This window comes from Stylophora pistillata, chromosome 1, assembly GCF_964205215.1.
Source record: "Stylophora pistillata chromosome 1, jaStyPist1.2, whole genome shotgun sequence".
In the NCBI taxonomy this organism is placed as follows: Eukaryota; Metazoa; Cnidaria; class Anthozoa; order Scleractinia; family Pocilloporidae; genus Stylophora; species Stylophora pistillata.
This window is the reverse complement of record NC_142519.1, coordinates 16,386,636-16,410,421: the sequence shown is the minus strand read 5'-3', so window position 1 is coordinate 16,410,421 and position 23,786 is coordinate 16,386,636. Positions and strand designations below refer to the sequence as shown.

At 38.3% G+C, this 23,786-nt stretch overlaps 3 protein-coding genes and 1 pseudogene across 5 annotated transcripts in view; 3 read left to right on the top strand and 1 right to left on the bottom strand.

Moving 5' to 3' along the window:
• The window catches only part of LOC148741428 (uncharacterized), a 36,139-nt gene that overhangs the window by 8,588 nt on the left and 3,765 nt on the right, over positions 1–23,786 (top strand). Inside the window, exon 1 of one of the 2 annotated variants that reach the window (XM_088740879.1) lies at positions 15,743–15,895. The exons of the other annotated variant lie outside the window; for it this stretch is intronic. Within the exon in view, the coding sequence (XP_088597005.1) occupies positions 15,844–15,895 (52 nt within the window). The 5' untranslated portion in view covers positions 15,743–15,843. Of the gene's footprint in view, positions 1–15,742; positions 15,896–23,786 lie in introns of those variants that run through there. 2 annotated transcript variants of the gene reach the window in all.
• Positions 1,017–8,701, bottom strand: LOC148741429 (uncharacterized; annotated as a pseudogene). Its single transcript, XR_015993948.1, has 2 exons — positions 8,636–8,701; positions 1,017–1,748 (listed from the first exon to the last, which is right to left on the bottom strand). The product of XR_015993948.1 is annotated as an uncharacterized LOC148741429 (transcript).
• Positions 4,257–23,786, top strand: part of LOC148741425 (uncharacterized) — an 81,104-nt gene continuing 61,574 nt past the window's right edge. The window contains exon 1 of the mRNA XM_088740865.1: positions 4,257–4,327. Within this exon, the coding sequence (XP_088596991.1) occupies positions 4,261–4,327 (67 nt within the window). The 5' untranslated portion in view covers positions 4,257–4,260. The remainder of the gene's footprint in view (positions 4,328–23,786) is intronic.
• LOC111345489 (uncharacterized) overlaps positions 10,459–23,786 on the top strand; it is a 55,839-nt gene continuing 42,511 nt past the window's right edge. Inside the window, exon 1 of the mRNA XM_022952772.2 lies at positions 10,459–10,763. Within this exon, the coding sequence (XP_022808507.2) occupies positions 10,667–10,763 (97 nt within the window). The 5' untranslated portion in view covers positions 10,459–10,666. The remainder of the gene's footprint in view (positions 10,764–23,786) is intronic.

Genomic DNA, 23,786 nt, shown 5'->3' with positions numbered 1-23,786 from the left:
ATACGGTTAAAAAACTGCTCTTCCTCATCTCGTCTGTTTCCCGTTGCAACTTTCGAAAGGATATAATAAGATTTGCAAGAAACACATCACACCATAGTTTGCAGGCCGGATGAATATTATTGTTTGCCGAAGGAAACCCGATGGGTATCTGTGGTAGGTAAAAGCCAGTAAATGGCAGACAATTCGCGAGGTATCCATTCATAGCCATAAGAAAATATGGAAAGGGTTGTTTTGTGACAGCGAGTATGACTGGATTCACAGGAAATGCAACCAATGTATACAACTGAAATCGCTCCGGAGCGGATCGTTTTTTGAAGGCAGTAGGCTCTCGCTACAGCGGCATGTTCAGTTTCTCTGGAAATGGTCGCAAAGAGATTCCTTGAGAGCCATGCACTTTGAGGGAACTGCTTCGCGCACAGTTCTCATCAAAATGGCTAGAAAGTGTAGAGAGGTGGCCCGGCAACCTCTAATCTTACACCCAATCCCAAGACTTGGTGGACCGGGTTTCATCATTGAAATTGATGATTCAAAATTTAACCACAAATCAAAGGTGAGTGAAAAAGCTTTGAATAATTTGCCATTGTAGAGAACGCATGTAAGGAAAAACCGCAATTGCCATATGCTGGTGAAAATGATTAGGTAGATTAAAGTGTCTAGCGACTGGCTTTAATGCGTCCTTGTCACTCCTTTCTACGTCGCCAAGGTGTTCTCGGAATCGGTCACCAAGAGCGAAGAATTGTGAACTGGTTGTAGCAAAACAATTGTTCTTGAGGTTTTCATTTTGAAATTTTAAATCAACTGTGAAATACCACTTGTACTCTTTCTGTTCGCAGTTTTAATTCACTTGACCGGGGGACTCGATGGGAGATGGCTTTTACAACCAACGCCGGGTTAAAACTTTGACCATTTCACGGTTATCGATTAATTTCTTTCCGAGTTTTTTTACCATGGCTACCGTGATTCGTCAATTTGTACGCCTAACGGATAAATATTTTGGCCATTTTACGGCTAACGGCTAACCCCATTGAGAGAATCTTTATTGACTACTACCAGCTGAGAAAGCGAAGCTAACAACTAGAAAGCCGCTATGATTACAACTTAGCTCACAAAGTTTTAATGTAGGTAGAAAATGCCACCATATGCAACTAATATATCTTAAGTATAAAAGCTACTGAAAATGCTATTGTCTATCAGCGCGTTAAACGTGCACTAGAGATTCTTATAGCTCAAAACCTCTACTTAATCTTCAAGACAGCGCGATTGGAGTAATCGACTGCCATTTAACATAACCTATCAGAAAAAAAAAACAAAACAAAACAAAGCAAAAAAATTGACGCATAAAGGAAATACAAGTCTTGACATAAGTGACAAGCCATAAGAATGGCAGCCTGGTAAAAGTGATTCCAGGTTACTTCAGCAGTTGTAAGCTCACGAGAAAGCAAACGGCCAACAGGATGAGGTTGAAGGTCAAAGATGTGCCTGCGTTACATCCGTCACTAGAACAGCAGCCAACCGCGCAGTGGTAGTCCTTCAGAGTATCTTTCGCTTTATCACAACCAGGGTGTCACAGGTCGATTGGTAACCGCATCCGCTCGAAACTTTAGCATCGTCATCTTTGAGTTCCCAGGTTCTGAAGCATTTATCGCCAAGAAAACACGTTTTTAAATAGGTGGCCTTGTTGTCCTCCAATTTGCTTTTCTTACAGGTGTCTTCAGAACCATTGCAGACGTAACATTTCAAAGCAACACCTGACGAATAAGAATGAAATTATTTTTCATAAACAAGACGATCTGAGATTTTAAGTCGGACTACAGGCTTTTAAAAGCGTTAAGTTGGACTGATATCTCAACTCCACAAATATCAAGACGTGTATGGATCTGCCCTTTTTAGACGCCTGTGGATGGCCGGGTTACGATAGAATTTATTTCCTTTCTATTCTGTTTCGCCAATTTCTATTCTGAGATGCAATGAATATATGAAGTTCATATATTTTGAACTGCGGTATTAGATACGTATGATGTGCGATCCTCGCAGTAGATAGCGCTATCTACTGCGAGGATCGCACATCATACGTATCTAATACCGCAGTTCAAAATATATGAACTTCATATATTCATTGCATCTCATTTATCACTTTCACGGGTTTATTACGAATCAACTTAACGGCCTGCTCCCAGTTGGCTTGTTAGCTCAATTGGTAGAGCGCTGCACTAGTATCGCAGAGGTCAGTGGTTCGAGTTCCGTACAGGCCTGATTTTTTTCAGGTCTGATTTTCGCTATTGCATAGCGCTATCTACAGCGAGGATCGCACATCATACGTAATTTCTATTCTGTTTCGCCAATTCCTATTCTGTTTCGCCAATTTCTCTTCTGTTTCGCCAATTTCTATTCTGAAAAGAATTTGATAAAAAGCAATAGCATACGTACGGTGGCTCATAAGTGCCATGCAAAAATTGTGATTTTTTTATCGTTTTAGCGACTTTTTTAGCGACTTTTTTAGCGACTTTTTTAGCGACTTTTTTAGCGACTTTTTTAGCGCTTGATACGGTGGCTCATAAGTGCCATGCAAAAATTGTGATTTTTTTATCGTTTTAGCGACTTTTTTAGCGACTTTTTTAGCGACTTTTTTAGCGACTTTTTTAGCGACTTTTTTAGCGACTTTTTTCGCGGGCTCAAGTTGCACATTGTGACTGACCCACGTGGTAAGTTGAAATTCATACACGTCGTTGGAGGAGAAGAGCCGATCATGAAGATTTTCTTTATATTCAGCGTTATTTTTATACAAAGTTCTTCCCTGGAAGCTGTCATTCCCGAGTACTTGCCTGTAAATCAAGCGCTAAAAAAGTCGCTAAAAAAGTCGCTAAAAAAGTCGCTAAAAAAGTCGCTAAAAAAGTCGCTAAAAAAGTCGCTAAAAAAGTCGCTAAAACGATAAAAAAATCACAATTTTTGCATGGCACTTATGAGCCACCGTAGCTTGATTTACAGGCAAGTACTCGGGAATGACAGCTTCCAGGGAAGAACTTTGTATAAAAATAACGCTGAATATAAAGAAAATCTTCATGATCGGCTCTTCTCCTCCAACGACGTGTATGAATTTCAACTTACCACGTGGGTCAGTCACAATGTGCAACTTGAGCCCGCGAAAAAAGTCGCTAAAAAAGTCGCTAAAAAAGTCGCTAAAAAAGTCGCTAAAAAAGTCGCTAAAAAAGTCGCTAAAACGATAAAAAAATCACAATTTTTGCATGGCACTTATGAGCCACCGTACATACGGGTTCTTTAGAACAGAATTTGAAACAGGATATTGGCGGAGATGAACCCTCATACTATTCCTTATAACGCATTCAAATTCTCAACGGTTGCTCGCGAAACTTAACACCGCGTCACGCAACGCGTGACGTTTTCATGAAATAATCCTTTGTTTTTCCTCGAGACGTGACCTTGGGACATCTGTGCCGAGTCAAGTTTCAACATTAGAGTGATTATACAGTCGCCACTTTAGCAGTTCAACAATGAAGCAGTATAGGTAGCACAAGATTAAAAAATGCCCAGTCAAAGCAAAGGGAAAGGAAAAGCTTAATTGATATAGTACAATGGAATATAGTGTCGGTGTTATTTTTGGCTCTTGACCGAATTTGACGGCTTTGGCAGCTTCGAAACTTAGTGCGGATGCAATAGAGGAGAAAAAATTTGTCTTGACACTGTCTCCATGAACAGTGCTGGTAATTGGTAAGTGTTTTTTTTTTTGGGACCCCCAGAGAAAAATTCCGTATTAAACTATTTAATGAAGTTGTGAACTTACTATTAATTTTTTATCATTCTTATTTATTTATTAATTTACTTTTCTTTTTTTAAAATTTATTATTTTTCGGTCATTCCGGGTATTCCGAGTATTCCGGCATTCTAAACTACCGATCAGTGGATGATGTAGGGAGATCTACATTCTCACATGACCTAGGTATTGCGGTCTAAATATTTACGAAGAAAACAAATACTATCTACGAAGCTCTGAGTAACGCTGTACAATAAAAGTTATCTTGCTCTTAAACACCATATCACTGCATTAAAAATTTATGAACATCAGCAAGACAATGGATCTCTACTTTAATTGAATTTTGCTGCTAGAATCACGGTGCTTAAATTAACTCAGACAAAACTAATAAAGTTCAAGAAACCAGAGCCATGTTACTTTTTTTTTTCTCCTTATCTGGGATCTTGAGACTGAACAGAAATTAGTTATTAAAAAGTGATACGTTTGGCATTATGATTTTTCCCACGTGCAATTTACACTGTGACTCCGGATTGCAGCAACAGTCTCAAGTTTTAAAAGGTACATCAATTTCAATCATTTAATTAATTAACGGCCTGAGCACAAACAACGCACATCCCTGTGTTTGAGATCATCACGATTAAACCATGCATCACCGCCAATTAACATTAACGCTGCTGTCCCCTTCTTCTTGCCATAGTCTAATGCATCTATCAACAAGCGAACACATAGACAAATGAAAGTGATCTCTCTTCTTTGTCAAATTGCTTTAAGTGGAACTGTCGGAACGATCTACAGAACCGTCACGTGCTTACATTTTAAGCCAAACGTGGAGAGCAAAAGTTATAGAGGAACACAGCTGTTTGATCTATCTTCCGCCACTTAGGACTGTTGACACTCTCGGGTGTTACGAAAACGAAGACCCTCGAAAACGAAGACCTAAGACCTAAGACCCCCGGTCTTCGTTTTCGTAGTACGAAAACGAAGACCTTGTAAACAGAAAACCGTAGAAATTACAAGTTAAACAGACATTAAACAGCAACAACGCTTAGTAATATAATACATTATACACTTCACGCGTTTCTTCCCATTATTATCTGTATTATCATACGGCCCATCTTGTCTGTTCTGTTTCGCTATGCGAGCCAATTTGGTGTTGATATTCTCGAGGGTTTCCTCGGGTAAACTTACAACACATATTATTATTCTAGAACAGCAGGCAGAATTCGAACGCTAGCCGCCTTTGATTTATAGTTAGCATTGCGTGACAGAATAACACAGAAGGCGTTCTGTACAGGAAAAATTACTCTTGGATTCTGTCAATAAATAATCAATTTCTACTGTATTTCGTAGCTAAAATAGATCCTTACCGTCGTTCAGCTTTCTCTGCTGGAAAATTCTCGTTAAAAAGTAAGTAATTCTTTTGGCTAATGCAGGGTCTTCGAAGACCCCCGGTCTTTGTTTTCGTAGTACGAAAACGAAGTTTTCGTAATACGGAAACGAAGACGTTGTAAACAGATAACCGTAAAAATTACAAGTTAAACGCACATTAAACAGTAACAACAGTTAGTAATATAATACATTACACTTCACGCGTTTCTTCCCATTATTGTACTGCCCGTATTATTATACTGCCCGTATAATAATACGGGCAGTATAATAATACGGGGGTCTTAGGTCTTAGGTCTTCGTTTTCGAGGGTCTTCGTTTTCGTAACACCCGAGAGTGTCAACAGTCCTAAGTGGCCGAAGATAGATCAAACGGCTCTGTTCCTCTATAACTTTTGCTCTCCACGTTTGGCTTAAAAAATTACAAGTTAAACGCACATTAAACAGTAACGACACTTAGTAATATAATACATTACACTTCACGCGTTTCTTCCCATTATTGTACTGCCCGTATTATTATACGGCCCGTCTTGTCTGTTCTGTCTCGCTATGCGAGCCAATTTGGTGTTGATATTCTCGAGGGTTTCCTCGGGTAAACTTACCACACGTACTATTATTCTGGAACAGCAGGCAGAATTCGAACGCCAGCCGCCTTTGATTTATAGTTAGCATTGCGTGACAGAAGAACAGAGAAAGCTTTCTGTACAGGAAAAATGACTCTTGGTTTATGTGAATAAATAATCGATTTCTACTGTATTTCGAAGCTAAAATAGATTCTGACGGTCGCTAAGCTTTCTCTGCTGGAAAATTCTCGGTAAAAAATAAGCAATTCTTTTGGCTAATGCAGGGTCTTCGTTTTCGTAGTACGAAAACGAAGACCCTTTATTAAAAGTAGACAATCTTTCGAAAGTACGATTGTAGAAGTACCCCGAGCACTAGTAATTGTTATTTCAGCTATTGACATTTTAAGACAGTTTGCGCGTGATTTTTCTTGGTCTTTCTTCAGCCACCACTGCTTTCGGCTCTTGGATTTGTTTTTCTATGCACTGAGTCCAAGTTTGGAACAGACATCCCTGACAAAGTAGCGATCGAAATATTTTAGGGCCTCAATAAGGTTAAGCAGGCTTTACACGGGCGAGTTCTCTCCTTTTCGGCCTAGCGCGCATTGCGTGACGGACGTATACATTGAGAAAACACAATCTTGTTGTTGGCGGTGTGACAAAACAATGGCTTCCCTTGAACAATTTAGGTCTAAGGCACTATCGCACGTGCGGCCGAGGGAAACATTTTTGCGCGAAACTTAAGCCACATGTTGAGAAAGAGCGGTGAAAAATTCAACTATGTCGGTTTTTCGAAAGTTTAAGCTTCCTCAGCTAATACGAAGAGGGTCACCTGGCATTGAAATTGCAGAAGAGATTCCACGCTTCAAATGTAATGAATTGCCGGTAAAACAGAGAATAGGACAAGGTTCCTTTGGAGATGTTTACACAACCGAATACAAAAGTTCCGGAGATAGGAAGTGTCATACCGTTGTCGTTAAAAAAATGCTGCAAGTGCTCGATCACACCGCCAACAACAAGATCGTGCTCTCTCACTGTAGACGTCCGTCACGCAATGCGCGCTAGGCCGAAAAAGAGAGAACGCGCCCGAATAAAGCCTGCGTAACCTTATTGAGGCCCTAAAATATTCCGATCGCTCCTTCGTCAGGGATGTCTGTTCCAAACTTGGACTCAATGTATAGAAAAACAAATCCAAGAGCCGAAAGCAGTGGTGGCTGAAGAAAGACCAAGAAAAATCACGCGCAAACTGTCTTAACATATCAAAAGCTGAAATAACAATTACTAGTGCTCGGGGTACTTCTACAATCGTACTTTCAAAAGATTGTCTGCTTTTAATAAAGGGTCTTCGTTTTCGTACTACGAAAACAAAGACCGGGGGTCTTCGTTTTCGTACTACGAAAACGAAGACCCTGCATTAGCCAAAAGAATTGCTTACTTTTTAACGAGAATTTTCCAGCAGAGAAAGCTGAACGACCGTAAGAATCTATTTTAGCTACGAAATACAGACAGAATCCAAGAGTAATTTTTCCTGTACAGAACGCCTTCTCTATTATTCTGTCACGCAATGCTAACTATAAATCAAAGGCGGCTCGCGTTCAAATTCTGCCTGCTGTTCCAGAATAATAATATGTGTTGTAAGTTTACCCGAGGAAACCTTCGAAAATATCAACAGCAAATTGGCTCGCATAGCGAAATAGAACAGACAAGACAGGCGGTATGATAATACAGATAATAATGGGAAGAAACGCGTGAAGTGTAATGTATTATAATATTACTAAGCGTTGTTGCTGTTTAATGTCCGTTTAACTTGTAATTTCTACGGTTTTCTGTTTACAAGGTCTTCGTTTCCGTACTACGAAAACGAAGACCGGGGGTCTTAGGTCCTAGCTCTTCGTTTTCGAGGGTCTTCGTTTTCGTAACACCCTGACACTCTCATCTATTCTCAAACAATTCAGTTCAAGCTAGGCCAATTTTTACGAAAACTGTGCCAAATACATCACTCTTTCAGCCCATGAACTAGGGCGACAACCACGGTGCACGTGGAGATGATTTCCTTTCTAATGTTCCGTGTATATGGAAGCTTTCTACGATATAACCTTACGCCTATAAAAGTATGTCTATCGACTCCATCTTAAGTTGGAAGTCAGAATGTCTTCTCCTTAGACTGGGGGTGAAATATAGTTTTTTCCTTTCGTGACTGGAAGTCTGCAAGAATCCTGAACATAATGTTATCGCATTTGATTGTTTTTCAATCTCTCACTGATATCAGGCCGATATACAAATACATAACAGAGTCTCGAATAACATTTGACGCTTTTCCACACAAAATGACCAGGTATGTTTGCGTTGCAAAGCACTTTCTCCATCAAGTTTTCCTTGCCCCATTCGTCGCTACTAGCGTTCTTCAACTACCACTATATTAGCTCCCTAAAAGACGAGTAGGACTGAAATGTGTCCTGAAGAAAATTGAGCCTAAATCCTATTGAACATTCGTATGTCCCGAATATAAAAAACAACAAACTTAAAAGAGTGATAGGACTGAGAAATGACTGAACAAATCAAGTCAGTCGTGCCTGAATCGAAGTCCATTACACAGAAATCGTTCTATACAGAGAAAACTAATTGAGATCTGAATGATTTTCATACTGGACTTCTTCTCCTTGTTCAAGTTAAGAAGATCTATTTCAGTATAAACACATAATAAAAGCTGGTGCCTGCATTTTAGAGGATAAATGTACGGTTCACGGAGAAACTCGAAGGCCCATCATAGTGGGACGAAAAGCCACTGAAAATACTCGCCGATTATTTTTCAGCCATTTGATCTGCTTTAGTTTCGCATTTTCAGTGATGTGTTTCAGAAGACACGAAATTCCCTGTGGAGTTAATCCACCATTTAAATTCAAAAGTTGTACAGTACTCACCAGATACAGCCATCAGAACAAGAACAGTCGAGTGAACAGCAAACGATTCATTTTTGAAGCTCCTGTCTTGGGTCGAGGTTTAGCTTTTCGTGTTACTTGCAGAGAATAATAATGTAGTGCCACGCCAAATTTATGCACAGTATGGTCTCAAGGGACGAGACGAAATAATGGATCGGATGTCCGAAAATGAAAAAAACCTGCCTAATTAAGTCAGATGTGAAAAGTATTCGATTACAATGAATTCGAAAAATAAGAAAATCATATTTGTGTACTGCGGTTTCATAAAATGTATGAAAGCGATTCTCTCAGTAATGAACCCTACTCATGTAGCAGTGGAAAATAAGGCCTGGAAAAAAAAAATTATTGTTTCACAAGTTAAAGATGGTAGTTTGGAAAATAAGGAATGCCAGAATACCCGGAATACCCGGAATACCCGGAATTCCCGGAATGACCATAAAATAATAAATTAAAAAAAATAAAAGTAAATAAATAAATAAGAATATTTATCATTAAAAATTAATGGTAAATTCACAGCTTAATCAAATAATTTAATGCGAAATTTATCTCTGAGGGTCTCTGAGGGTCCCGAAAAAAAAAAACACTTACCGGAAATGCAGGTATTAGAATTAAAAAAAAGTCTGCGTCAGGCCAGTAGCCCATACAGCCTAAGCGACGAAATATTTGTACTCTCCCTTCCCCCTGGATGGGATGTTAGTCCATCACATGGTTACTCCCCGTTTTAAATTCGCCTCCACACGTTTACACACCTGTAGGATGTCTAGGGCGCAATGACCATTAAGCCCATTCATGCACGTTACAGAAAGAACTCGAAGTCAAGTAGATCAGAAATATCTGGTAGGTTCATGAAATGTTTAAGACGCGTTCGTATGGATTTGACATCCGGGATTTGACCAAGACATACAATGAATTAACGACATTGTCACGCCTTGCTATAAATTTATATTCGTGGAGACCATCTAATGAGCCACTAAAAAGAAATCAACTTTAAACTGAAGTTAAATGGAAAAAAAAAAACAAATGTTAATGTCTCAATCTATCAAAAGATCTCATCTCAATCATTGCAGTCAATAAATTACTTTTATCGCAATCTATAAAAAATCGCAAAAATTGGGTGGCATTAGAAAATGCTTGTGCTGACAGATTTTAAGTGCGGTCGCACTTTAGGTTTCCTCGCCTAGTACTTATCGTATTTACATCTCCTTTTCCACTTAGAACCCACAGTGCTTTAGGTTTGTCAATAATAAATCACACTTCTGGTTTATTTACCTTGAAGCAATCTTCGGCATCAGTTTGTATATTGTAGGCTGTAAGCTACATGTAGTTCTAGTATGTGCATCTCCGTGAACAGTGCCATAGGTAGTTATTTTTTACGTCACGTGGTCTCTGCATTTTATTGAGAGAAAATTTTGCATTTTTTTGGTTTTACTTCTAGAGAACTGATTTTTTTTTCTTTTTAATTTCTGTTTGCACTTCATTTTTACTCTTTTAATTAATAATTTTTTTAATTATTTATTCAAACTTATCATTTTTAATTATAAGATAATATTTTTTTCAATTTATTATTTTTTGGTCATTCCGGGAATTCCGGGTATTCCGGGTATTCCGGCAGAGAATTCCGGCATTCCATGTATTCCAAACTACCGGGTGTTTTCCAAACTACCAGGTGTTTTCCAAACTATCAGGTGTTTTCCAAACTACAAGGTGTTTTCGTTTTCGGACATCCGACCATGTTTTATTTACGTCCTTTGAGACCATAAATTTGGTATGTAATTGTATATCGGCCTGATATCAGTGAGTGAAAACAACATTATGTTCAGAATTCTTGCAGACATCCAGTCACGAAAGGAAAAAACTATATTTCACCGGGTGTTACGAAAACGAAGACCTAAGACCTAAGACCCCGTCTTCCTTTTCGTTTTCGTTTTCGGACATCCGATCCGTGTTTTACTTTCGTCCCATGAGACAATAGTGTGCATAAATTTGGCGTGGCACTACATCATTATATTCTGTATGACACGAAAAGTTAAACTTCGAACCAAGATAGGAGCTTCAAAAATGAATCGTTTGCTGTTCACTCTGACTGTTCTTGTTCTGATGGCTGTATCTGGTGAGTACTCTACAACTTTTGAATTTAAATGATGGATTAACTCCACAGGCAATTTCGTGCCTTGCGAAACGCATCACTGAACAATGCGATACTGAAGCAGATCAAATGGCTGAAAAGTAATCGTTGAGTATTTTCAGCGGCTTTTTGTCCCACTATGCTAGGCCTTCAAGTTTCTCCGTGAACCATACATTTATCCTCGAAAATGCAGGCACCAGCTTTTGTTATGTGTTTATACTGAGATTGATGAATTAACTTGAACAAGGAGAAGAAATCCTGTATGAAAATCATTCAGATCTTAATTAGTTTTCTTTGTATGGAACGATTTCTGTGTAATGGACTTCGATTTAGGCACGACTTAATTTGTTCAAAATCGTTGCTCAGCCCTGTCACTCTTTAAGTTTGTTCTTCGCTACATTGGGGACATACGGATGTTCAATTGGATTTAGGCTCATTCCTCTTTAGGACAGATTCAGTCCTAGCCGTCTATTAAGAATGTGAATAAAGGAGCTGATACCGTAGTGGTTGAACACTAGCAGTGCCGGTATCTTCACTAATTCTTCACACATTCGTAATTTAAGACAATTTGTCTTCATCAAAACGCTTACAAACACATTAGGGAGCTTTAGCAACGACGACGGCAACGGCAACGAAAACGTCGTGTTGAAATCTAACTTTTCGTTTTTGTAACTCTTTCGAGATTATTCCGATGTGTTTCACTGGGAAAATGCTGGCGAACTATTCAGAGACTAAAGGCTGATAGTTTCGAAAGAAACTTCACTAATTCTTGAGTTCACTAATTCACTAATTCTTTAATTAATTAATTCTTGAATTCACTAATTCTGAGACTATATCAATACGAACGGCGTTAAAGTAAGGAAAAAGAAAGAAAAATTAACCGTCATCCGCTCACGTTCTCGAGAAAACCTAAAATTTGGTTATTTCACGTTGTTGTTTTGCCGAGAACGGCAAAGAAATGTACCGAAATGTTAAAGCACGTGCAGGGCGATTGTTTTTGCTCATTAAGCCTGTTGTTTTCTGCCGTTCTCGTTGCCGTTGCCGCTCTCTTTGCTAAAGCTCCCTAATAATTGTGCCAGCACGTGTTGCTCACGATCAAAAATACTTTCCAGAGAAAGCCAGATCGCAGGATACGTCAAGGGCGCCAAAAATTCATACCATGGGGTTGCTCTAAGGAGCCTTTGATCTAATTTAGCTCAGCTTGGTAATTACCCGGGACAAATTTTGTCGGCGGCACGTTTAAAAATGTGTCCGCTTCGAACAAAATTTGTCAAGTCGCGACAAACCATCCGCACTTGTAAAGTGTTGGTGATGACAGAAAATTTGTCTAAATAAACATTTTCTCGCTAGTGCGGATAGGCCCTAAGTTTCCAAAAATTGAAGATCGTGTTTTGTGGATGAGGTCCATAAGTAACAGCTGATGTATGAACTTCAGATCTCTGTTTATTGCTATGCACGCTCAGAGGTCATACTATGCAGGAAAGGATCAAGGGGAGGGCTGAAGGAAGCGATTAAGCACCGAAACTTGAAACTAATTTTCCTGTAACTGGAACTAGAATAATTGCATTCAACACAAACTTCTGATACAGATCTTTCAGCGAGCTTTGTTCCCATAAAAATTAAAATGCTTGGTACAATACACACAGCACTAGACATATTGCTGTCCAACAGAAAACAAAGAAAGTAATACAGTTTAAAGGTAACAATGACATTTCAGTATAATCATTATAATGATTAATTATGGTCAACAACATAAAGTCCCAAGCTATGATGATCGGAGATATTGCTTACGACCCTCAATTTATCATTGGTGACTCTAGAGTCGAGTTATCTAACTCACTCAAAATCCTTGAGGTCACAATTGACGACAAGTTAACATTTGCTGATCACATTCAGAGTGTCATAAAAAAGGTCTATGTCAAGATTGGTGCCCTTAGGAGACTCAAAAAACTTGCACCTGTAGATGTCTCCCTATCACTCTACAAGGCTTAAATACTTCATCACCTGGAGTACTGTAGTCCGCTATTGCTTGGAATAAATAAAACACTGAGCTCTAAACTTGAGTCAGTCAATAAGTACGCACTCAAAACTTTGCTTAATCTCGGCAATAATGTTGATTACAATACAATCTTAGCTAAAAGCAACATGAAAACTCTAGAACATAGGCGATTTTATATTTCCTTGGTTTTACTTTTTAAATGTATGAAATGGAACGGTCCGGAATATTCAAGTCCATCAAAGCGTAATAACTGAACTAGTTCATTATTTTTGTTCCTTTTGGTTACAGATGCACAGTAGACTATTCACCGTTCTTATAAACTATCCTAAAACTTAACAAATCTAAGAACGGCACTATTAACATTTATGCTTGGGACTCCCTCACCGCATACATTCTCTACATTTCGTGTCCAATCATTGTGACTAAACAAATTCCCTGGAAGGTTCTTTCTGTTTGTCATTTCAGAATAGTATCAAGGAAACACATTGAACGTTTTGCGTAGGAAGGTACAAAAATGCTAACTAAAAGAACATACCAAAGAAATCTCCGGGAAAACAAGAAAGAACGATCTAAGAAATGAGGTAAACAATGTTCAAAACTAAAGTGGAACCACAAGGCGCAACCGAGTGGTCTCAGTGCACGCAATAACATCGAAACTTTTTTATGCCAGCTCAATGCGACAGAGAGTGATTTCGTAGGGCCTCTAGATGGTTACACCGGTTTTGTAATACACTGTGCGCACGCCAATGATACGCTAGTGCTTTGCATGTTAAGGACCGTAAATTTACAAGAAATGTACGTGGGTTCATGAATTACCATTATGCGCACAGTTCGTGGATCACTGCAAGAGAACACGTTCAATTTTTGAAGATGAGCAAACATTTTTCACATCTGACAGAGATAACCAAGTGTATGATATTTTTTGTTCCTATTCAGCCAAGCAAATTCTTAAAAGTGGCATGATAACACCAATAAAATTGAATGCAGTGTTTTGTGGTTTGACATGTGGCCCTCCGGACCATGTTTGTCTGTCTGTTACCTTAGTGACCGTTCCATGCATAAATTTGGCGTGGCAGTACATGTTCGGTATAGCACGAAGAGTTTCACTTCAACACAAGATAGGAGACTCAAAAATGAATTGTTTGCTGTTCACTCTGACTTTTCTTGTGCTGGTGGTCGCCCCTGGTGAATACTGTACAACTTTGAACTAAATGAATCGTTGAACCACCCTGAACATAATTTGGTAGTTGCTCTGATACTCATCCGCGCTGACCGATGCAGAAACAGATAAAAACAAATGGCATCGAAACGGAATTCGTCTTGTGTTTTCAGTGGCTACAATTTGTCTCTCTCATCTACTGTATCCTCTTCGTGATTAAAGGAGGTACGTTTATAGAGAAACTGTAATGTTGCATCGGTGAGTGTTGTAACAAGAAAATTTGGTTCTATTAAGTGAGTTAATGAAGTAAATGGAAGAACTGAGCGAGGATCTATTACGCAAAACAGAAACGATTTTGTGGTTTATTCCGTCATACATTCTTTACTTTTTGTGTACACTCATTTTGACTAAACAAATTCACGAGAACGTTGTTTCGGTTTGTCAGGTCAGAATAGTATCAAGCAATCATATTGAACGTTTTGCTTAGCAAGGTACAAAAGATCTACCAAAGAAAACATACCAAAGAAATCTCCGGGGAAACAAGAAAAAACGTTTCTGCTGATTATCGGGTTAGCAAAGTTGACTGAGAGGTTCTTAAAGGCGACAAAAAAAAAAAAGATGCAACGAATGAATCGGTAATTTATGCTTGGGGCTTCCCTACCGCATACAATCTTTAGTGTTCGTGTACTTTCGAGAAACAAGCTAGATTTGTTTTCCTTTGAGTCCTAGACTCTTGGCAAAACAGAACTAACTGTTTCCCTCTGGACCATAGATCAAGTGTATGTTTTTTCCCTTTAATTTCAATTTTGAGAGCGCTGTTTTCCCAAGGAAAAAGACGTTAGATGATTTGGTGTTTAAGCTCAAAGTGAAATCTTGTTAAATTACAAGTAAGCCCATAGGAGCGCACAGTACCGTAATGCTAAAAAGAGTCACCTGAGAGGACGCGAGGTTACTGTCTATTGATCTTCTATTACGAGATTGTTTAGGTATAGATCTACATATTCAAGTCGATCAAAACGTAATAACTGAACAAGTTCATTATTTTTGTTCCTTTTGGTTACAGATACATAGTAGACTATTCAGCGTTCTTACATACTATCCTAAAACTTAACAAATCTAAGAACGGCACTATTAATATTTATGCTTGGGGCTCCCTGACTGCATACATTCTTTACATTTCGTGTGCAATAAATGTGACTTAACAAATTCCCTAGAAGGTTCTTTCTGTTTGTCAATTCAGAATAGTATCAAGGAAACACATTGAACGTTTTGCGTAGCAAGGTACAAAAAACCTAACTAAAAGAACATATCAAAGAAATCTCCGGGAAAACAAGAAAGAACGATATAAGAAATGAGGTAAACAATGTTCAAAATTAAAGTGAAACCACAAGGCACAACCGAGTGGTCTCAGTGCACGCAATAACATCGAAACTTTTTTAAGCCAGCTCAATGCGACAGAGAGTGATTTCGTAGGGCCTCTAGATGGTTACACCGGTTTCGTCATACACTGTGCGCAGGCCAATGACACGCCAGTGTTTTGCATGTTAAGGACCGTAAATTTACAAGAAAGGAACGTGGTTCATGAATTACCATTATGCGCACAGTTCGTGGATCACTGTTATAGAACACGTTCAATTTTTGAAAATGAGCAAACATCTTTCACATCTGACTAAGATAACTAAGTGTATGATATTTTGTGTTCCTCTTCAGCCATACAAATTCTTAAGAGTGGCATGATAACACCAATAAAATTGAATGTGGTGTTTTGTGGTTTGACATGTGGCCCTCCGGACCATGTTTGTCTGTCTGTTACCTTAGTGACCGTTCCATGCATAAATTTGGCGTGGCAGTACATGTTCGGTATAGCACGAAGAGTTTGACTTCGACACAAGATAGGAGACTCAAAAATGAATTGTTTGCTGTTCACTCTGACTTTTCTTGTGCTGGTGGTCGCCCCTGGTGAGTACTGTACAACTTTGAACTAAATGAATCGTTGAACCACCCTGAACATAATTTTGTAGTTGCTCTGATACTCATCCGCGCTGACCGATGCAGAAACAGATAAAAACAAATGGCATCGAAACTGAATTCGTCTTGTGTTTTCAGTGGCTACAATTTGTCTCTGTCATCTACTGTATCCTCTCCGTGATTAAAGGAGGTACGTTTATAGAGAAACTGTGATGTGGCATCGGTGAGTGTTGTAACAAGATAATTTGATTCTATCAAGTGAGTTAATGAAGTAAATGGAAGAACTGAGCGAGGATCTATTACGCAGAACAGAAACGATTTTGTGTCTAATTCCGTCAATTTTAACTGCTTTTTTACAATACATTTCTTTTAAAGAAAATAAGCCAAGTATTAGAGCATAACTATGCTTTGAACGCAGAAGACTGAAATTCTTTTCTTTTTTTTTTATATGCATAAGAAAAGATATTGTCTTAAGTTTCAAAATGACACATCCAGCCATTAGAATCGCATGATTAGTAATTTTGTGCAAAATAACCGATAACAAATATCAAGTTTAAAGTTGACGGCCATATTATCAAACTGAGAAAAAGCGGAGATGCAAACAACGGCACTATTATTTATGCTTGGGGCTCACTGACCGCATACAATCTTTACTTTTCGCGTGTCCTCATTTGACTAAACAAATTCACGAGAAGGTTCTTTCGGTTTGTCAGTTCAGAATAGTATCAAGGAATCATAATGAACGTTTTGCTTAGCAAGGTACAAAAAATCTACCAAAGAAAACATACCAAAGAAATCTTTGGGAAAACAAGAAAGAAAGTTTCTGTTGATTATCGGGTTAGCAAAGTTGACTGAGAGGTTATTAAAGCCGACAAAAATTCAAAGATGGGACGGCAATTTATGCTTGGGGCTTCCCGACCGCATACAATCTTTAGTGTTCGTGTGCTTTCGAGAAACAAGCTAGATTTGTTTTCCTTCGAGTCCAGGACACTCGGGAAAAAAAGAGTTAGCTGTTTCCCTCTGGACCATAGATCAAGTGTATGTTGTTTGCCTTTAATCTTAATTTTGAGAGAGCTTTTTTTCCAAGGGAAAAGATGTTAGATGGTTTGGTGTTTTAGCTGAATGTGAAATCTCGTTAAATTACAAGTAAGCCCATAGGAGCGCACAGTACCGTAATGCTAAAAAGAGTCACCTGAGAGGACGCGAGGTTACTTTCTATTGATCTTGCATTACGAGATTGTTTAGGTATAGAACTACACATTCTAGTCGATCAAAACGTAATAACTGAGCTGGTTCATTAGTTTTGTTCCTTTTGGTTACAACTGCACAGTAGACTATTCACCGTTCTTAAAAACTATCCTAAACCTTAACAAATCTAAGAACGGCACTATTAATATTTATGCTTGGGGCTCCCTGACCGTATACATTCTTTAGTTTTCGTGTGTAATCATTGTGACTAAACAAATTCACTAGAAGGTTCTTTCTGTTTGTCAATTCAGAATAGTATCAAGAAAACATATTGAACGTTTTGCGTAGCAAGGTACAAAAAACCTAACAAAAGGAACATACCAAAAGAAATCTCCGGGAAAACAAGAAAGAACGATCTAAGAAATGAGGTAAACAATGTTCAGAACTAAAGTAGAACCACAAGGCACAACCGAGTGGTCTCATTGCACGCAATAACATCGAAACTTTTTTATGCCAGCTCAATGCGACAGAGAGTGATTTCGTAGGGCCTCTAGATGGTTACACCGGTTTCGTCATACACTGTGCACAGGCCAATGATACGCTAGTGCTTTGCATGTTAAGGACCGTAAATTTATAAGAAATGAACGTGGGTCCATGAATTACCATTATGCGCACAGTTCGTGGATCACTGTAATAGAACACGTTCAATTTTTGAAGATGAGCAAACATCTTTCACATCTGACTAAGATAACCAAGTGTATGATATTTTGTGTTTACTATTCAGCCATGCAAATTCTTAAAAGTGGCATGATAACACCAATAAAATTGAATGCGGTGTTTTGTGGTTTGACATATGGCCCTCCGGACCATGTTTGTCTGTCTGTTACCTTAGTGACCGTTCCATGCATAAATTTGGCGTGGCAGTACATGTTCGGTATAGCACGAAGAGTTTCACTTCGACACAAGATAATTTGGTTTTATGAAGTGAGTTGATTGAACTGAGCGAGGATCTCTTACGCAGAACAGAAACGATTTTGTGTCTTTTTCCGTCAATTTTAACTGCTTTTTTATAATACATTTCTTCTAAACAAAATAAGCCAAGTATTAGGGCATAAGTATACCTTGAGCACAGAAGCCTGAAACTCGTTTCTTTTTTTTTTTATTTGCATAACAAAAGATCTTGTGTTAACTTTCAAAATGACACATCCAGCCATTATTATCGCCATGATTAGCTATTTTGTGCAAAATAACCGATAACACATATTAAGTTAAAAGTTGACCGCCAGGTTATCAAAACTGACAAAAAGCGGAGAAGTAAATAACGGCACTATTATTTATGCCTGGGGCTCTCTGACCCTTTCCATTCTATAGTTTTCGTGTGCGCTTATTGTGACTAAAAAAATTCACTAGAAGGTTTTTTCGGTTTGTCAGTTCAGAATAGTAACGAGGTTCTTCACAGCTACTCTCACGCAGACGATAACACAACACAATCGACAGCATATCTCGGATACAAACTACATACTGTACTCAGTTTATGTTAGGATTACAGAATATTTTTATCGAGAAAGAGGTTGATAACTCTTGTAACTGAAAAATAGAGTAAAAATTAAGACAAAGACGTTTGTATTTCTTGTCACGAGCGCGGGACAAAGGAAAGTCCCCTTGAGGAATCAAAACTTAGACCTCCGGTTTCCGCGCTTGTACGCTTGGCCACTGTTTAAAAGGCCTCAGAAACTCTGTGATGAGTTACTTGTTGTGCGGGGGCAAAAACCGGTCGGCTCATAGTCTCGTGGTGCCAGAAGGAGCATACCGATAAGCCCCAGGGTCTATCAAGCGTTTTTCGCTTTACTTCATGGTGTAACCAATATCAATCTGGAACTTTGTGAGTACTAGGTAATAGATGTTTTTTTGTCAACATGTAGTGATAATCATGCAGGTTGTAGCAACTTTTCGCAGCGCCTCATGCCACCAAAGTCTTTAAAACGTTTTACCATAAGTGTCGTTTTCTCCGAAACGCCCTTGTACCGTGTAATAACTGAGGGTGTAAGCTCTTTTCTTAGACTCTGTGGAATACTCACTAAAAAGATAAGAAAAGATTAAAAAACTAAGTTACTAAGTAGGGCTTCGAGTTTCATACCTGTACAGGGTCTTTTTCGACAGCTTCTGGTTTGAATCTCTTTGTTATTGAAGCAGTCTCGCCATACTTGCGTGTTTTGCCTCATGCTGCTACAATTAAGTGTCCGAATCTGTGTCCCACTACCACATGTCTTACAACAGGGCTCCCATTTTGACCAGTGGCCTAACTGTGCTGGAATGAGCAAAATAAGGGTTCAAGACTTATGAATTGACTTATTTCGCGTATTTTACTTAATGATAGTGATCCTTCGTTGTCGTTTCTTAAATAGTGAGCTTAAATAATCTTGTGTAGAAGTTGTCAGTAATTTCATTATGGATGCGTCAATATCATGTCAGAAACTCGATAAGTCAGCGCAAGGCTTTTTTGTCCGTAAATACGTTTACGGCCATTATGGTGATCTGAAGAGTAATGTTTTCAAAATGAAGTCATGAACCAAAAGCCAGCTTAGATTGTTTGTCTTATAACTCAATGACTCTGATGAGTAATTGAGGTTAAAAAAAATCAATGATCGTGAAAGGAAGGTATCGCCTATTTCTGTTCTTTGTCCATGTTTTAACTTGAGTCACACAGATACGAGCAGTGATGCATTTGGTATTTAAGATTTTCAACGTTCCAGTTACAAGAGTCGGGAATTATCAACTGACGACTAAAGCATTCCGCTGCGGTCAGCTGGCGAATAACTGACTTTTCCTTAAATTTTAAAGCCGCTTTAATCCGTGCGAAAATAATGCCGCGACTACCTTGAAGAAACTGAAAAGAACTCAATGAAAAATGACGAAATATATTCCATTTTAAATATGCCATTTTGTTCCAATTTTAGGTTAAAAAAAAACTAATGCGCGTCGTTACTGTTGTTGCATTGGTATCTTAGACAATCGAGAGTGAAAATTATGTATTACTAAAGCAATACTTGTACGAATTCATAGTACATTAGTGATTCTACAATCAAAACAGCAAGGACTCATATCAGAGATTTCATACACGATTCAATTTTGCTACTTTTTGATTCTGCTGGCTAATTATCATCATGGTTGGTAATCGTGTTAAAATCAATACAACAGAATACATTTTCACCAAGGACTGAATTATATTCTCGCCTTCCGTCATACTTTTCACCATAATTGTAATTTTAAAATTTACTTCGAAATCAAATAATTTGATGGCGATGCATTACTTACCGACTGAAGCCACAAGAAGCAATCCAAAAACTTGACTGAAGAAAGTTATTTCATTATTTCAGGCAATGTCTAAGAAAACTGGAAATGATTTTTCTCACGTTTGTGATAGTTATATATTTTCGAGTCACAAGACAACTCAATCGAAAACTTCGCAGAAGATGTTACACGTTGGTGAGAAGATGTGTTCTTGGTGCTTGAACATCAAAATTATCTCCGCTTATTATTGTGTAACTTTCGATCTCGATAGAATTTTTCAGTTTGCGTTTTTGCGGTTTCTAAGAGACCCCAATGCCCCTCTCGGGGATCTATGGAGCGCCATTATGCTCCTAGTGCGTGGATCAGACTGTCTGTAGACCATCTTTAACTTGTGAAATAATAATAATAATAATTATAATAATATTTTTTCCATGCCTTATTTTCCACTACTAGATGAGTAGGGCTCATTACTGCGAGAATCGCTTTCATACATTTTATGAAACCGCAGTACATATGATTTTCTTCATTCATTGTAGTTAAATACTTTTTTCACATCTGACTTATATAGGGCATAGGGTAAAATATAGACTGGACTGGACTATTTTTTGACCATTTTTTGAACCATTTTTTGGGTCACTTATTAATGGCGGATGCACACCATTAGTACTAAGGGAGGGGTGGGTGCAGTCTATAATTACTCAGCGAGGGTTGGGAGGCATAGTGTTATCACTCAAAGAGGGTGGGAGGTGGTTGTAATTGTTAACACTACTGGTTAATGGTGCTTTTACTCGATCGTGCAAATTATTTTAATCGGTTTTTCGACTAACTTTTTGGATATCAAAATTTTTGCGCTGGGCCGCGGCGTTTCTCTGATTTTTTTGTCATGCGAAAGTGAAACTGCCACGTTAACACTGGACTCTAATTTTTATTGAAATATCGCGTTTGCGATCCTCCACTGTTGAGTTATGCGTGTGCCTTTTGAGTCGAATTTTCCAATTACCAAATTTATCTATCTTCCTTTGTGACTGATGTTATCAGACCAGATCACGGAATTTGTGGTCCTTGGCCCTTGACTTAGCAGCATATAGAATTCACAAGCGCTATCGCAATTTTAACGTTTATACATTTACTATATAACATCATTGTTGGTACAATCGTACAAAGCAACCTTCTCTCGGGTGTCTCGAAAAAACAGACGTCGAAAACGAAGATCGCAGACCACAGGCCTCGAAAACGCAGACCTCAAAAACGCAGACCTCGACCAACGCAAACCTCGAAAATTTTTTTCGATATTTCGAAGAGAACCTTGGTTCACGCGCACACGTCCAACGTTGAGCGCGGGACAAAACCATATGTTTGTTTCAAGTTTGTTTGTTTATTATTATTTTATAGAACATTACAAGCAAATTTACACAACCCGCATATAGCATTAGCTAGTCTTGGCGGGTATTAGTAAAAAATAAATAAATAAATAAATAAATAAATAAATAAGTAAATACTAAACATTGCAAGTTAAAGAAGTTTCATTATCACAATAAACTAAAGAGATTTTACAATAAACTAAAGAGATTTCATTACTACTAACAATATTATTGGGGTTATAAGCCATGCATTAGTTTACTACATTATAAGCTAAAAGATACGTATAGTTGTCATACAAATTAAATACAATAAAATTACTAATGAGTTAAAACAAGACATAATGATCAAATACAGGCAGAGCAGACTGGAAAGTAGAGAGGAGAGAATTGTAATATACGGATGTGAGCGAAGTACTACAGATATAATTTTCGATAATCATTGGTATTGAATTTCAATATTAGTGAATGGGCGTCAACATAATAGTCCTCAATCCCAAGTATAGTCAAAAGCAACTTATGAATTTTCCTTTTAAATGCTCTTTTCGTGAGCTTACGCAAGTCAGGGTTTAGACAGTTCCCTAACCTCGTACCATACGCAGAGAAAGACTTAGATTTTACGTGCAATCTAGATTTCTGTACATAAAAATTCTCCGTGGTGATGATGGGTCAACGGGTCAACTGAGTGATTTGTCTGTCTTTTTCTTTCTTTTCTTTTTTTTTTTCTTTTTCTTTTGTTGTCTAATCCAAGTTATCGCAATGCAGTGGGGCTATTATGGTACTGTTCGGTTTTTTTGGTATTTGTTTTGTTTTGTTGTTTTTTTTTTTGTCACGATATGATTCATTCCGCCTTGAACAAGGAGGAAAGTGTGGGTGGTATAAGTTACCAATAACAACAATATTTATGGAGTATTGCCATGTGCACACATGCTACTTTAAGTTCTACATTCTCAACATACCGAACTTTGCTAGCATTTTCTCAAATCGATTATGGAAATTCTGAACATACCAGATTACAAATAGGTTTGCTTATGACAACAAACTAGGCAGAGGTTAATTCCATTTAATTTTACATGAAATCCGAACGTGGAACACAAGCGTGAATCACCATCGTTTTATGTGATATTAATAGAATTTCGTAGATTCTCAAGTTAAAAATGCGATTCTTTACGCTGTGTGTGAGCTTGGGTAATATCTGTGAAACATGAGTATCTTTCTTGATGAGCGTGGCAAGAGGCGCAATGCCTCCTGGGAAGACCTTCTAATCCTCCTATCAAATACCCTACTATACATAAATTTGGCGTGGCAGTACCCTTTAGAGATATCACGGAAAGTCTTACTGCGGCAAGAGACAGAAGCCACAAAAATGAATCGATTGCTGTTCCCTCTGACTGTTCTTGTGCTGATGGCTGCACAACTCTAGAGCAGAATGTATTGTAGAATTATCTTACGGTAAGGTTTGAGATATTTGTGACAGTCATCGCTTGACAATGCAGTTTATAGGCCAAAACTGGAACAAATAGAATGAAAATGGCTGCGAAGTTACCTTTTAGTATTTTCAATGGCTTGTGTATCTACTATGTTAGCGTTTCTCTCCCTCAACCGTAAAATCATCGTTGTAGATGCGAAACACTTGTTGCGTTTGTGGAATAAATGAATTATCTCTTCTTGAGCTAGTAGGAGAAATATCTTGCTAGAAATTGGTCAGATCTTTAGCTTTCTTTCTTTAGGAATGATTTCTGTAAAAGGGTGGATGGACCTTGATTTAGGCTCCAATAGATGTCTCTCAAACGTCATTTAGTCTAACCAAGCATGTCCTTCGCTTAGTATTTGTAGTCACAAAAAGCAAGCCATAGCGGAAACGGCGAGGAAACCTTTGTGAAAGAAGCGCTTTACAAAGCGGAAAAAATAGTGGTTTAGGTCATGCGATTTTTGGAAAGTTGAGAGAAACATTTAGTGGAAATTTCGGACTACTGGGCCTTAATCAACTTAAGATCATGCCCGGCTGCTAGGCACGAAGCCAAGAAATGTTATTCTTGCCACAG